Source organism: Carya illinoinensis, chromosome 10 (genome assembly GCF_018687715.1).
Source record: "Carya illinoinensis cultivar Pawnee chromosome 10, C.illinoinensisPawnee_v1, whole genome shotgun sequence".
NCBI classification, from domain to species: Eukaryota; Viridiplantae; Streptophyta; class Magnoliopsida; order Fagales; family Juglandaceae; genus Carya; species Carya illinoinensis.
The window spans coordinates 39,719,930-39,735,547 of NC_056761.1; the positions used below are offsets into that span (position 1 = coordinate 39,719,930).

Sequence of the window (15,618 nt, forward strand, 5' to 3'; positions counted from 1 at the left end):
CCACAGTAGGATAACCCTTTCCTCCTTTGGAGGATGGGGATGGTTTTTCTACTCCTCCAAATTGGGGTTGGATACCCTCTCCTCCTTTGGAGGTTGGGGATGTTATTTCTATTTTTACAGAGTTATATTCTCATACAAACTGAAATTGAAATCTTTATTTTTACAGTCTCATATCTCATAAGATTTTGTCATTAGAGAGCTTATAGAAGTTAAGACAATGTCTGTCACAAATAAATTTGTGTGCGGGGGAAGCCGCCAAATAGATGAGTAGTTTGGCTTATAATCTGTATTTTTTTAATATTTATCAGTTATAGCTGTAACTTCGATTTCATTCAATAGAATGAAGTTTATTTCCCATAAACTATATATATATATACATATACATATATATTGATGATTATATTTAAAATGATTTGAGTAATGTTTTTAGTATTAGAAAAAAGATTTCCTCTTAACTTTTTAAATATTAAAGATATTCTTATTATAAATATAGGAATAATATTATAAAAATAATAATTACAAAATTATTCAAGACAAATTTGAGTTTTATGAGTTATATTGTTTAATAATTAATTAGAATTATGTTTACGAACGAACAGCTCACTTAATAAAGAAATCGAGTTAAACTCGAATTTGACAGAGCTGATCTTGAGAGGCTTGTCACGTCACCACAGTTTATTAGCCAGCCCTAACTCCTGGTGTAGTTAACTTTTAGCCCACCCCCAAAATTACAAGTCTAATTAACAACGAAGCTAAACTTCCTCGAAAGGAATTACTTGACCCTAGCAACGAACGCCACCGACTATATCGTACTATTATTGTTAGCCAACATGAGGAAAGTCACTCATTGAAAATGAGCTTTACTGTTCCAACGGACAGATTATGAATTGACAATCTAGGAAGCTTGTAGCCGACAACGTGCAAGATTTGAAAACTCACGTAATGGCTCAAATCAGCTGGCACAAACTGAAAATATAGACATCAATATACCAAAATCGCAAAATCAGCTGCGCGAAGGTCAAGAAGATACCCATAGGACGCAAATTTTATGGAAAACTACAATGTTACGAGTAATAAACAAAAAATAAAGGCATTCCCAAATATCACTGATCGGTTCTTAAATTCTTTGGTCTGAAAAATGATAATGGTTTCGTACAAATATATTACATATACCACAAAACTCAAAAAAAGTCCCCAGTATCAGTGATCGGTTCTCAAAGCCTGACCCTTGAATCCCCAACCTACTGTCTTTAGGAAGTATGTTCATTGCTTTCTTATGTGCATTTCCCTTCACATGGAAGGAGATACGAACTCCATAAACTATTACTTGGCAGAAAAAAGCCGAGGTGACAACAACTCATGGTTTCCAAGGTGCCGGAGGTGGTGGTGGGGTTGGAAACATTGGGGGAACCGCAGAGAAAATGGTGTTCTTATCAATCCCAGAGGTCCCATCACCTGACAAAGCCACAAGTGCAGCAACTAAACCTGCGTTGCCGGCAAGAGTCGGCTCCGTGTAATTGTAGTTTGTACGAACATCATGGAAACCGTCATGCTTGTCAGGGCCAGCAACCATAGCTCCAACCAGTGTATTTGGGTTTGGCTTCGTACTGTCCCTCCATTTCCAGCCTCCTTTACAGTTATACTTGATCTTGTTCTTGGCGATAGATGCACCTCTATGGTGGACGTGTCTTGGGTAATGATTACCAAAACCCACAACATAGCTCATCTTCCGAGGATTTTTTCCAAGGATGTAATCAATCTGCCAATAACACCACATAAATTGTCTATTTATCAGCACCAACTTATTATCACGTGAAGAGTCGAGTTCCCTAGACAACCTAATGAAGGAGATCAAAACATCATGTACCTGTGTTTTAGCAAAATTGCGCAAGACTTGGGTTGGATAAAACTTGGGCCCACAATACCAACCAGGTGTATCTGCAGCTTCGAGATAATCACTATAGAGAGTAGCCAAAAAGGCTGCATTGACCACATATTGAAGAGGTTGAGGCCTTCCATGGTTTAACTGAATCAAACCCCCTGCAAAGAGTCCAAAAAATCAGAACAAATCGCAAACACACAAGTTAGCGGAAATGAAACTTACATTCCATTTGACAACCAGACTACAATTTTGTTTTCGAATTTTTTTTTCAAATATTGGTACTTTCATAAATTAAAAATGACTTTTCTTCAAATAAAAAAAAAAAAGTGAAATTTTGAAAAAGAAACGAAGAAAACTTTTTTTATTGATTCAGTCAAATATAGTTGGCGAATGATATGGAACGATATAATGTCAATGGAGTCACCTGTCCAGATAAAAGATCAATGAAGTACGAAGTAGTGTACCTTTGGTTCTATTAAAGCTAGTAAAAAGGGGAAGGTATGAGCACATGATGATGCTGGTCTGATTGTGGAATGTCCTTAAAATTTCCTCATATGGATACCCAGGACTCAAGAACAAACGCAATCGGCTTAGAAGAACCTAACACGAGAAAATAAGAGTGTTAGAAATGAACCACATATGGCCAGAGAGTTCTAATAGGGGCGGAGGCACTCAAAAGTTAGACCCTTAAAATTTTCAAAATGTCAAAAGATGTATTTTTCTAAGATCACCAATCAACTAGGAATATTTCTCTATTATCTCTTATTCACCCCTTCATGTTCTTCTTTACAACCATTACGTCAAATGGATATGTAGAGTTCTTTGTTGACAAGAGAATCATCATTTGCAATTTATGCTGTCACAACCATGATGTGCGGATCTTCAAGTTGATGATCATGCTAATATATTTTTACCTTCAATTATGTTTTATAGTGTTTCTTATTCTACATATATGAAAAATATACACTAAATAAAAAACATTATTCAGTAATATACACAGCCCCTAAAACTACCATCCAAATTTCAATTAACCCTTCCAAACTACTAAAACATTTTAAATCACCCCCGTTTACCCCTAAAAAGACAACGTCCACTATAAATTCTTAAAAATGACAACATATTCCTACTAAATTTTTTTAAATGAAAACAAGAAAATTGATTTAAAACTATTCACATTTTTCAAAATTTTGATTTTTAAAATCTTTTTCATATTTTTAATGTTGTTTTAAATTTTTAAATTTTGCTTTGAAAAAATTCTTACTCAATTTTCATTTTTTAAATCTTTAATAATTATTTTCTAAAATTTAACATTTTCATGTTTTTATATGTAGAGTTTTTGTTGACAAGAGAATCATCATTTGTAATTTATGCTGTCACAACCATGATGTGCGGATCTTCATGTTGATGATCATGCTAATATTTTTTTACCTTCAATTATGTTTTATAGTGTTCCTTATTCTACATATATGACAAATATACATTAAATAAAAAACATTATTCAGTAAATATACACAGCCCCTCAAACTACCATCCAAATTTCAATTAACCCTTCCAAACTCTAAAACATTTTAAAGCACCCCCGTTTACCCCTAAAAAGAGAAAACGTCCACTATAAATTCTAAAAAATGACAACATATTCCTACTAAATTTTTTTAAACGAAAACAAGAAAATTGATATAAAACTATTCACATTTTTCAAAATTTTGATTTTTAAAATGTTTTTCATGTTGTTTTAAATTTTTCTTTGAAAAGATTCTTACACATTTTTTTTTAAAAATCTTTAATAATTATTTTCTAAATATTAATATTTTTATGTTTTTGCTATTTTTTATTTCTTCATTTTTAGATTTGTTGAATTTCTTAATTTTTATGTAGGGCAGTTATATCAAATTATTTAGGGAGGCAATGCATTGCAGTTTTTTGGTAGCTTGAGAGTGAACTAAAATAGATAATTTGGGATCCATTGCAAATGGGATAGTAGTACGAGGGAGTTTCTGTGAATGGGCCTTTTGCAAATGAGATGGTACAATAATGAACATTAAACATGCTATAAATGTACCATCCCGTTCAACCCACATTAAAAGAGCCAAAAATAAGTTTAGACCTTAACTTCCTAGTTATATAAAAGCATAGCACTGGTTCAAATCACAAGTCATAACATGGTGACAAGAAACCATATAAAGTTACCTGAGCACCGGCAAGTTTGTTGTCCCAGCTCAGCACTCCATAATCAGGGCCTCCCCAGAAAGCACCCGCATGTTTGGCCAGACCAGGAGTGGTGGCAAGCTGAAGATAGGAGGAGTTACCAGTTGCATAGTACAACCAGGCACCACCCCATACAAACTCATCCCAGTAGCTAGTGGAATTGTAAAACATTGCAGCTTCTGATCCACTTGCACTGTATCTGCCCCTCTGATCCCTTGAAAACTTGAAGAGTGTTCGGGCACCATGGACGAGTTTCTGTGAATAGGCCTTGTTGTCCTTGAAAACGATAGATGCAGCAGCTAGAGCAGCAGCCATTTCAGCAGCAAGATCTGAGCAGGTGCTACATTCAGACACAGGTCGTTTATAATCAATGTCCTCAGGACGCATCCAACAATAATGATCATTAGGAGTTGTACTCCCTCTAGAAGTATCTCCAACCCCAACCTGTCAAAAATGAGAAGAAAGCCTACATTAGCCACATAATCCATGAGGGATCCAAAAGAAAAGCTCCAACTTTATTTTGATGCATTTTCATACCCCATTTACGAAATTAGAGTTTTATTTTTCATCATTTCAAAACATGCCCCTAATTTAGCTGCTGTTTGATTGTTTTAACAATTATAATTTAATAAATTTACTGCTGATTGTGTTTAGGTACCATTTAGGTAAGATTTTAAGGCTAGCAGGTTTACCTTTTGACTTAAACCTGCCATAAAGGGGCAAGTTTTCAAGAGAGAAATTTGCCAAATAGGCTCAAGATAAGAAAACTTTCTAATCTGTCACAGTCAGCTTTTATTGACCAAAACCCAAGGATATCACATTATAGCAGCTGCCAGCCAATAGGATTCATAAGACTGAATTACGAAAGTTTTATTTATTTATTTATTGGCACCAGGTGTAAGGGAACAAAGTCCCAACTTTGGGTGCACAGGCCCTTGGAAAGAAGTTTTTTGTAAGTGCACCTTGAGTAATTCAAGGGGAAATTCCCTCAATCCGATGGCCTCTAGAAATTTTTTGTACCCGAGGTTTTGAACCTTAAACCTAGAGGAACGTGCATGAATCACATGTACATAGTGCTGTCAAAAGTGCTAAGCACACTTGAGCACAAATGCTGTCTAGAGCCTAATGTATAATAACAAAAAACCCACAAAATACAATAAAAAAGATTTAAAAAACAAGATGGTACTAATGGAACTCAATTTATCAGAGTAATGCAATATTAAAATCAAGTAATCAACAAATTACATAGATTTAGGAAATTTTGGTCAAAAACGTGTCATGGGGTAATTAAGTTTAAGATCCTATAAAAGTTTTTAAGAATTAACCGCATGTTGTGCAGCTTATGAATTAATTAGAAAGATGACCCTTCGTCAATTTTTTTGTCCATCAACGTCAATTGAAAACACGTGGCAGCTCCACAGATTACCACGTGTCAACTTTACTCTTAAAATAATTATTATTATTTTTTAAAACAATAATAAATAAATATTTTATAAAAAAAACATATGTTTTATTTAGATATATCAGACTTATAAAAACAAAAGATAAAAAAACTAGAACAACCAGCATGAGGTGGCCCCACCCACGTGGTGGGCAAGCTTTACTACATAAATTTTATATAATTCTCTTGTGCTTTACTTGGCATACACATATATGATATTGATAGCCACTTATTAAAAAAATTATTCAACATTCATAATCAAATTAAGTACATGCTTGAGTCAAACTATACCAAAAGTTTCATGACCCAAAAAGCTCAAGAATTGTAGGTACTTCTATGCTAACATAAGCAATCGGATATCATTCCATCTAGAGAGCCAACTTGGACTATTATATCAAGTTCAAAGCATATACATCACATATGATATTATGTGGAGCTATGGTCTGTAAATGATCTTCAATATCATCTAAATTCTTAGAAAATTTGTTTACATCATTTTCTCAGTCTTGAAATGATATTTTATAATTTTTCTGAAAAAAATATAAAAGCAAGGTTTTTTGCGCTTTAATCACCCACAAAGTGTGCTTTTGTAAATGTGATTCGCTTTTGATAAGTGAAGCGCTTTGGCCCTGGCACTTTGTGCTTAAGTGTGCTTTTAACAACACTACATGTACATCACCCACATACAGCATGTAGCATGTCTTAAGTACAGTTTCATGATTCAGTAGCCAGATTGCCTCCAACTCGAAATTTCAATATGATTCAGGATGAGCATGGACAAAAATGTATCAAAATGCGGGTACAAGCAAAGCATAGCAGCTATATGGTTAAATGAATGACCAAGTATAAAGATGTACCTGCGCAGCAATCCTGTTTATGGTATCAGCGGAATTGTTGAAAGTTTTGAGAAGGTAATCAGTCCCCCATTTTATTATCTCTTTAGCATGGTTGAGCTCCCCAGCAGCTTCATATTTGGCACTGTATTCTATTACACTCCAGCTCAACATGGTCATGGCAAACGAGGCCGGGAAGTTGAACTTGATGGCATCTCCAGCATCATAATAGCCACCCACCAGATCTTTGTAAAAAGTGGCAGAATTGGATTTTCCATCATCCAGACACGAGCTCCCTCTCCATGAGACATTATTATGCTTTGGGAGTTTCCCGGCTGTGATTACAAAGCAAAAAACATAAAGAGAATGAAGTAGTTTTCTAACTTAATAACCTGTAACACTAGGGCCAGTGGCGGAGCCAAAATTTTAATTCAGCAGTGCAAAATCTATATAATATAAATAAGTCGAAAAAAAATTGATATGTTTTTGTATAAACATTTTTACATCAATAAAAAAGTATAATTAGTCTCATAAAAGTTTTCATATTCTGAAATGGCTTCTTCACAAGTCCTATATCCTATATAAAAATGGAGTTTACAATTAATATCAGTTTTTCTAGTACAAAAGTAAATTGATAAGATACTGATTTTTTGTACAGAAGTTTTTTGATTATTTATTTAATCGGAAAAAGAATTATCAAGTTTTTAACTTTCTAGTAAAAAAATTGATTGAACAATGCAAACCAAAGTATTGTAAAGAATCGGTCCAAGGTTTTCCACGTCCAGCTTTGCTTTAGTGTTTGACATATTGAAATTAAATTTAGGTAAATATATTTTACTTCTTTATCGTGTGAGAATATAATCTTTTAATAATTAAAATTTTGAAAATGGTTGTCATAATCGAATCTGTAATTGTTTTTGCTTTAATCTTTTCTCATCAAATCGAGCAGGGCCCTGGTCAGTGGTGGAGCCACATAGCAATCAAGGGGAGTATATTTATCAAACAAAACCAGATCTATTCAACAACAAAGAGGTAAAGTAAGTAAAATTACATCGTTGGGCGTTGAAGAACATGAGGGCCTTGCGGAGGGCGAGGGTGTAGTTGTCAGGGGGCGGATGGGAGTGGTGGTGGCGTGGTACAGTCTTGACGATTAGGGTGATGAAGCCGGCCAAGAAGGCAGAGACAAGCAGCGTGCCTACGGTCCAGACGAAGATCTTGCGGCTGACGATGATGCAGCCCAGATCCACGTACTTCTTCTTCTTCTGCTCGCCTGGGCCCAGCAGCCAGCTCTGCTGGGTCTCGTCGAGAGGGCGAGATAAAGCCGCCCTGTCCAAGTCCTGCAGATTACGGCTCCGGTCATCGTCTGTGGCCGAGTCCGCCGCGTTTATCTCAAGGGGCCCACCCCAAGGATCCCTCCCGTACATGCTCATCTTTTGATTTATCTTCCTTCCAAGTTGCTAGCTTCCACCAAATTATTAGTGTTGCGGGAGCGGCTTCACACCTAAAACACAAAAGACCAGGGAGGAGCGGATTAAGGTGCCCGGATCCAACACAAATATCAAGATAAAATCTGAACGGATATAGGTGTAGGTGTAGGTGTAGTCGTAGCAGTAGCGTTACAACACAAATTTGAAAGAAGAGACGGAAGAGTCTCACTCTATACGCTTTATTGGAGGAGGAAGAGTGCGGACTCCGGAGTGACTGGTAAAACTGAAGGATCCGGCATGTGGGGATGACCTACTGTCGGTGGGGAGTTAACAAATTATGTGGTAACGAATTGATTAATAATGTCTCCACTATCACATGGGTTTTTGGTTGGTGTCTGGTGAGTCGGTGACAGTGACCTTCCACTAATCGACAGTGCCATTCGATCTAACCAACCGCTTTCTCTCACTTTCTTAAGTCTCATTAATTTGATTAAACTCTTCCCTCATCATCAAATCGTTGGGCTCGTTAAACTAATTGCCACGTATCAAAAAATAATTAGACTAAATAATTTAAAAGATAAAAATAAAAATACTGTACTTATAAAGAAAAACTAAAAAATAAAAGAAAAACAAAACCTTTTGACCTTGGTTACACAAAATTTCTCAATTCTCAAATATTTTTTAATATCAACCAAACATCTTTAAATCTAAAAACATTATATTTCAATTCTTCATCTAATTATCATCTAATATAATTTTTACAAATCTAAATAAAAAATACTTTTAAAAAGTATGTTATAAACCAAATTTGAAGTTTACGTATCCAATTACACAAACTCCAACAAGTTATTTTAAAAAAAAAAATTAACTTTTTTCCTCTTATTTTTTAAAATTCAATTAATTAAAAACCTCTAAAAATAAATATGACTGCAAAAAGTGATAAAACCTTACCCAAAGATTCAAATATTTCAACCTCTAGTCCAAAAACGTTTTTTTAATATGAACAGTCCATGTAGAAACCTCAGTCTCTAATCTATTCATTTTTAATTTGAACACTGACCTAGATGATTCCCCTCCAACTAATATTTTTTCTTTTGCCGACACTCAAAGTTATTCTCACTATCGGGTTAATGGCTTGATGGCATATGGTCAGATTCTTTAAATGAAAAACTTAGGTTCAAACCCTCCACCCCCTTATCAAAAAAAGAAATGAAAATAAAAGATAATCTCTTTGTCCTCTTTTCTCAAATAATAGCCAGGAGACATAGAGTTGGCCTCTCCCTTTTCTCTAAAAAACTCGTCACTCAACAAAACTCAATCGTGAAGCTCCCCGCCCCTGCTCCCTCTTTCCTCTCTTTCTTTTCTTTTTTTTTTTTTTTTTTTATGTTTTTATTTTTAGGTTTTGTTTTTGTTCACAATATGGCAAATGGCCGATTTACAATTTTCTAGAGCCCAACGACTACCACATACCCCACCATAGGCTTTCCAAGGTGTCGATCTTTTCAGATGGATGAAAAATTTGACCGAATAAAACGGCACGTGAGCCACATGTGCGGTCCAAAGTGTGCATATGACATCCACCTGCCACTGCTAGGGGAGTCTTTTTGCTTCCACGTGCGACTTTTTTGGGTTATGGGCCACTAGCAGCTTCAGACTCTGTTGAAGAAATTTGTGTGGATATAGTAATCTGAAAAAATAAATGCAGCTTTGAGGCGTATAGAACACTATTTTTAAGGTAATAATTACCCTCACTCGAAAGAGTTTGCCACCGGATTATAAGTAATTTATCTCCAGGATACAACAAAGTCATTAACTATATATAGCAATTCTGAAATCTTTCATTCAGAATTTTTCTACAAAATTGTATAAGGGATTGAAAAAATGAGATAATAGAATGAATAAAGTCATGGGTCTCATCCTCTATTTAAAGGGGGTGAAGTGACACCATGTGAAATATCACAACTCTTTACTTGTGACTTTTTAATTGGTGGTTATAGTTTAAAGGTCATGTTGTTTCATTTAGAGATCAAAGAACAGGCTTGGTCAAGTGGTTGGGTGTCCCTTCGGCCCAATCATCATGTCTTTTAGATCCAACCGGTTCAGCCCATGCGTGGTGCCTCTTTAGCCCAAGTATCATGTCTCTTCTACCCAACCTGTTCAGCCCAAGCACTGTGCCTATCCAAGTCCAATACTTCATTTATTCCACAAAATAAATTAATGTGCACTTGTAGAATTTTGAACTCTTGCCATTTCATTGGAGCGTGTTCTGTTGTGTTCTTGCATGGTGTTTTGCATGGCATTGGAGCCCTTGGGGGAAAGGTACCCTGACTTGACGACTCACTAGTTCTTTTCCTTCTACTTTATGAGTCAATTGCCAAGTAATATTTGTAGCTTTTGTGTTAGAACAAATGACCAATGGTTGGCATCCTTCAAACCCCGCCATTCTAATGCTAAATCTTGGAATAAAAAGTTTTTCTTTCTTGGTGGAATGGGTTGGGATTTCCCTACTTATGAGAAAAGCATCCTTGATTTCTTCATTCAAGCCAACTGACGAAAAATTCCTGATGATAAACATATTTTAATCGAATTTACTGGCCATGAACTAGAGTGCATTGATGCAGTTCTTAATTGGGCCAAGGACCATGATAGCAAAACCAAACACGGCAAAATCAAAAATAGTGTCCTATGGACCAACAAGTTACTATCGTCGTCCAATATTGATAAACTTTTTGTTATGCTTGATCGTTCCCACGTGAAGGGTTGGAAGCTAAAGGCAATGAAGGCTTCTTCTAAGAATAGGCCTACTTCATCGCCTTCCTCTAAAATCCCTACCAAACACCCTTGCCAAGTGGATAGCGAGGAGCCTACCATCTACCCAATTGAAGTTGTGAAAGGGGTGATTGTTGACACGGACCTTGATGAAACTGTTGGTTCAAGTGTTGTGCCAAACCTTTTAAGGGAAGTATTTAACACACCCTTTTTGCCGCCCGATTCTCCACGCCTAAAAGACCTTGACGGGCTAATGAGCCAAGCCCTCATGGATTTGGCCGCCACTTTGGACAATGAGTCACCTGTTGGTGATGCCCTCTTCGATAAGGTCCTGATCCGGTCTGGTAATTCATCATCCTCCTCTACTATTTCTGTTTTGCATAGGAAGTCTCTCTCTCGGGATTTTTCTTGTCACAATCATATGACACCCTCATAGTCCTTGTTCATTAAAATGTATTCTGCGCATCCACCACTTGTTATACACACTACCAATGGATCAACTATGCTTGCTCCTAGTATAGGCTCTATTTCTACATCCAACATTTCAATTTCTGAGATGCTTCGTGTTCTTAAACTTTCTTATAACTTATTATATGTGGAGCAATTAGCTTAACTTGGCTACTATGTTATTTTTTACTACTTTGATTGTACTATGCAGGATCCATGGACAGGCCCTACAGTGGAGCATATATTTCCAATGAACACTTTATTTCTTCCTTCAAGTCCTCTTGGTCCACCTGTTGGCGTTTCTGCTAGTCTTTCTGATTTGATACACTCTGATATTTGGGGACCTGCCCCCATATCTAGTATCGGTGGATCTTGTTACTTTATTAGATTCATTGATGATTTCACTCGTTACAATTGGATTATCTTATGCACTTTCATTATGAACTATTGCATGTTTACAATAATTTTGCAAAAATGATTGAAACTCAATTTTCTAAACTATCAAAATTTGTAAATATGACAATGCAATTGAATGCAAACAATATGTCTTTCAATATATCTTCCAAACATGTGGCACCATCCATCAATCATCTTGTTTAGGCACCTCTCAACAGAATGGACGAGTCGAACAAAAACTTTGTCATATCATTGACACGATTCGGACTCTTCTTGTAACGGCCTGGTCCAGTATTATTACGGATGAAGTATGGATAATTTTACTAGTCCCATATTAGGTTAAACAGACCATATTGGATAAGCTCATAAGCTATTAATTTATTATTATTATTATCAAGGAATTAAAATTCGGCTCATATGCCCAAAAGTTTATTTCGATGGATTGTGGAATTTTATTGAGTCTATAATTGGAGTTAAAGCCCATTTAATATTAATGGATCAGTAGACCCAATTTAATTGGTATTAAGTCCAAGAATTAATTTATAATTCCCAATAGAATTTATTGGATGAGTTAGACTCATTTTAAAATTAAGATCGGCCATTAGAATTTTCCTCATTTTAAAATCATCACTAATAAAGATCCCCTACATAGTCTTATTTACTCCCAGTTCTGTATTAAATGAAATGCTAGATTATGTTTTCATCTACACCCAAACAAACTATCACAAATCAATGTGTCACAAACTTCTCCAGCCAAGTTACCTCTCGAAAGCTGCAGGAAGAAACAGCTGGCCGACCATCACCTTCACTATCGCACCACACCGGTAAGCCACATCCTCTGTGTGTGTGTGCGCGCGCGCGCGCGTGCGGGCATTATTGACTTCTCCCTATTTTGTTTCCATCACCATCCGAAAGACTTCACTCCGTAGCGTGTCCCTTCCTCTTTCTCTGTTGCTCGATGAGCTTTGTCTTTGATTTTCTCCCGTTGCCTAACACATGCCTAAAATATTTTTATGTCTCGTTTGGTTACACAACACAAACCATTTTATTTATCTAATAATTACAATTTTCTCAAACTCTCACACAAAATATAATAAATAATTCAACTTTTTCAAATCTCAAAATAAAAATAATGTTAAAAAATAATATTTAAATAATATTTTATTTAACTTTCATTTCATTTGTATAACTAACTTCTATAGCACATGATCTGACTTTGTCCAGTTACTACAATTATGCCATAAAGTTTTGAGTCACATCAAAGCCCTTTAATGTGTAGACCTAAATTACATAGATGCTTTGTAATTAAATTGTTTTACTACCCTTTAGTCCATAAGACATAACAATAGCCATTTTTGGGCCTCTTTTCACGTTCAGCTTGTTATTATGATGGGCTTACTTTTATGCGCTTAGTATTTATTAAGTTCAGATAAAACTGGTTAATTATTAAAGTTATTTTTCTTAGTAGGTATTTAATTAAATAAAACATTATGACACATTTTTTTTTTAAAAAAAATCAATGACATATGATACTTCGTTTAGGTAATGATCTACAAAGAGAGATTTTAGAATTAATAATATGAGGTAAGTAACTTGATCATAAATTATGATTAGCATACGTTAGCTTTTTATATAAGCTAGTTCTTTGGAAGCTATTGTTTATGTACCAATCATGTCATGATATCTGCAAGCACGTCATTCATCATAATTCATGGTCATGTTGCATTCCACATATTATATATATATATATATATATGTATATATATAATATATACATATATATATATATTATGCATTTCACATTGCATAAGACGCATAAGCTTTTATAAGATAAAGTGTAAGATATAGATTAAAATGAATTAGATGACCATTTTGATGCATGGTACCAATGCAGTCAGGGTGGATGTGTAAGCCATAGACTCAAGAATGGTCTACCATAATATTATCAAATTAGATCAATAGTTCCCCTTATAGCCACAGGATGTGGGACTGGTGCATAATCTTGCACACAGGGTTAAGTGTGTAGGCTAGTTAGATAACTTAGATCAATCAAATAATTTAGATCAGTAAGATAAATAAGATGACTCAAAGAAAGGCATGGATAACATAAACATACGTATGAACGATCATGATTTTAAATTCTCAGTATGAAATATTCTATGAAAAGCCTTGTGTTTAGTATGTTTAGGTTATGATAGATTTCTTATTGAATTTTCAACTTAGTTTAATCTGTTTTATGATTTTAAACCACCCCAAGTCAAAATATTTATGAAGGTGGGGTAGTTGGATGGGACTTCGCCCAAGGAGATAAAGTAGACCTAAATCATGCATAGAGAGTTTAAGTTATGGTTTTTATAGCACGTAATTTGAGAAATTTTAATAAATACATCCGTTTACTCTTTTATATGATTTTAGTATTTTCATATAGAACAATTTTATTTATTATAGAGAATCTTTGTACTTGATGGTAAGAATAAGAAAATAAATTTTTAGTCAAGGTTAGTAGTAGTACTTCTACTCTCTCGATTTCATAAAAATGATGTCATTCTTAACCGTGGGGGAGCAGGGTTTTGTACTTCTTCTCTCTGCTACACTTCTCCTTTCTGCTAAAGTCCCTACACCATTTTGGGGATGAAGCTTCCCTTACTACGTTTCATACCATTAATTGCCTTTCAAGTCTAGTCGTCTCAAATCAATCTCCATATAAGCACCTATTTGGATCTCCCACTGACTATCAGCACCTTCATTCCTTTGGTTCAACTTGCTTTGTCCTTCTTCAGTATCATGTACACACAAAGTTGGAGTCCCCATTTGTTGCTTTCTTGGCTATGGTGAGACTTAGAAGGGCTATCGGTGTTATGACCCTATTGCTCATCGCCTCTGCATTTCTCGTCATGTTGTGTTCTGGGAACATTGCTCGTTTACTGAGGTATCCACCTTTAATCCCTCTATTTCTCAATCCTATGCCTTAGAACTTTTTCCAACTGAGCCCTCCAATCATTCTTCACTTGTTTCCATGCATTCCACCTACTCACTCTTTGGATACTCCTAAGTTAGGATCTCCATCTCTTAAGTTGTCTCCTTCTTCGGATGCAGTCCCTATGCCTACCCCACCTCCGAATCACACAACTGACATTTTCCTTCACCGTTCTTCTCAAGTAAGATCTCTTCCTACCCATTTGCATGATTTCCATTGTTACACTGCCCTTGTTACTTTGAATGAGCCTCACTCATATCATGAGGCATCCACTAATCATTTATGACAAGATGAATGACTGAGGAACTTGATGTATTATCTAAGAACCATACATGGGATCTAGTTTATTTGCCTCCTGGAAAGTCTGTGATTTGTTGTAAATGGGTCTATAAGATCAAGACTCGCTCAGGTGGTTCTATTAGGAGGTATAAGGTTCAACTTGCTACCAAAGATTTCACACAGGAATATGGCATTGACAATGAGGAGCCTTTTGTCCCCATTGCATGTCTCTCCTGTTTGCACTCCCTTGGTTGTTGGAGCCTTCTGTTAGTGAAGCTCTTTCAGATGGATGTCAAAAAAGCCTTCCTAAATTGCGATTTGTGTGAAGAAGTATATATGTAGCATTCGCTCGGTCTCTCTCATCCGACAGCCAAGGTCTACCACCTCTACCGTGCTCTCTATAGCCTTAAGCATGCCCCTCATGCATGGTTTGCAAATTCACCTCAATGGTTTCTTGCTTGGGCTACTCTCTTAGTTCCTATGACTCAACCCTCTTCATTTGTCGTTTCAACAGAAATCTCATTTAGCTATTACTATATGTGGATGGCATGATTATTATTGGTAATGATCTTAATGGCATTCAGGAACTTAAGGACTTCCTCGATCAACAATTTAAGATGAAAAATCTTGGCCACCTCAATTATTTTCATGGCTTGGATGTCACTTTCTCAACAAATGGATTCTACCTCACCCAAGCTAAGTATGCCTCTAATCTTCTATCTCAAGCTAGCCTTATTGACAGCGAGGTTGTTGATACACCAATCAAGTTTCATGCACATTTGAATCCTTCATGTGGGGAACTATTGTCTGACTTCACACTTTATCGATAGTTGGTTGATAGCCTAGTTTACCTTATAGTCACCTGTCCAGACATTTCTTATGCTGTGCATCAGGTGACCCAGTTCATGTCTGCCCCTCAATCAACCCACTATACTACTATCCTACACATTTTTCAATATCTT

The 15,618-nt window shown here is 35.8% G+C and overlaps 1 protein-coding gene across 1 annotated transcript; it reads right to left on the reverse strand.

Moving 5' to 3' along the window:
* Nucleotides 1-1,074: 1,074 nt before the first annotated feature.
* On the reverse strand, nt 1,075-8,171 carry LOC122279336 (endoglucanase 25-like). Its single transcript, XM_043089925.1, has 7 exons — nt 8,018-8,171; nt 7,413-7,862; nt 6,386-6,696; nt 4,070-4,531; nt 2,347-2,482; nt 1,868-2,040; nt 1,075-1,759 (listed from the first exon to the last, which is right to left on the reverse strand). Exons 2-7 carry the CDS (start codon nt 7,789-7,791, stop codon nt 1,358-1,360), a joined length of 1,863 nt encoding a protein of 620 aa, XP_042945859.1. The 5' UTR covers nt 7,792-7,862; nt 8,018-8,171; the 3' UTR covers nt 1,075-1,357.
* Between the last annotated feature and the right edge of the window lie 7,447 nt (nt 8,172-15,618).

Bases quoted from the DNA above. Each gene is read 5' to 3' on its own strand.
- LOC122279336 (XM_043089925.1), bottom strand. From the start codon at position 7,791: ATGAGCATGTACGGGAGGGATCCTTGGGGTGGGCCCCTTGAGATAAAC. The intron at 4,532-6,385 runs GTACATCTTTAT...CATTTTTGACAG, and splicing joins TAAACAGGATTGCTGCGCAG to GTTGGGGTTGGAGATACTTC. The intron at 2,041-2,346 runs GTACACTACTTC...GACTCTTTGCAG, and splicing joins TAGCTTTAATAGAACCAAAG to GGGGTTTGATTCAGTTAAAC.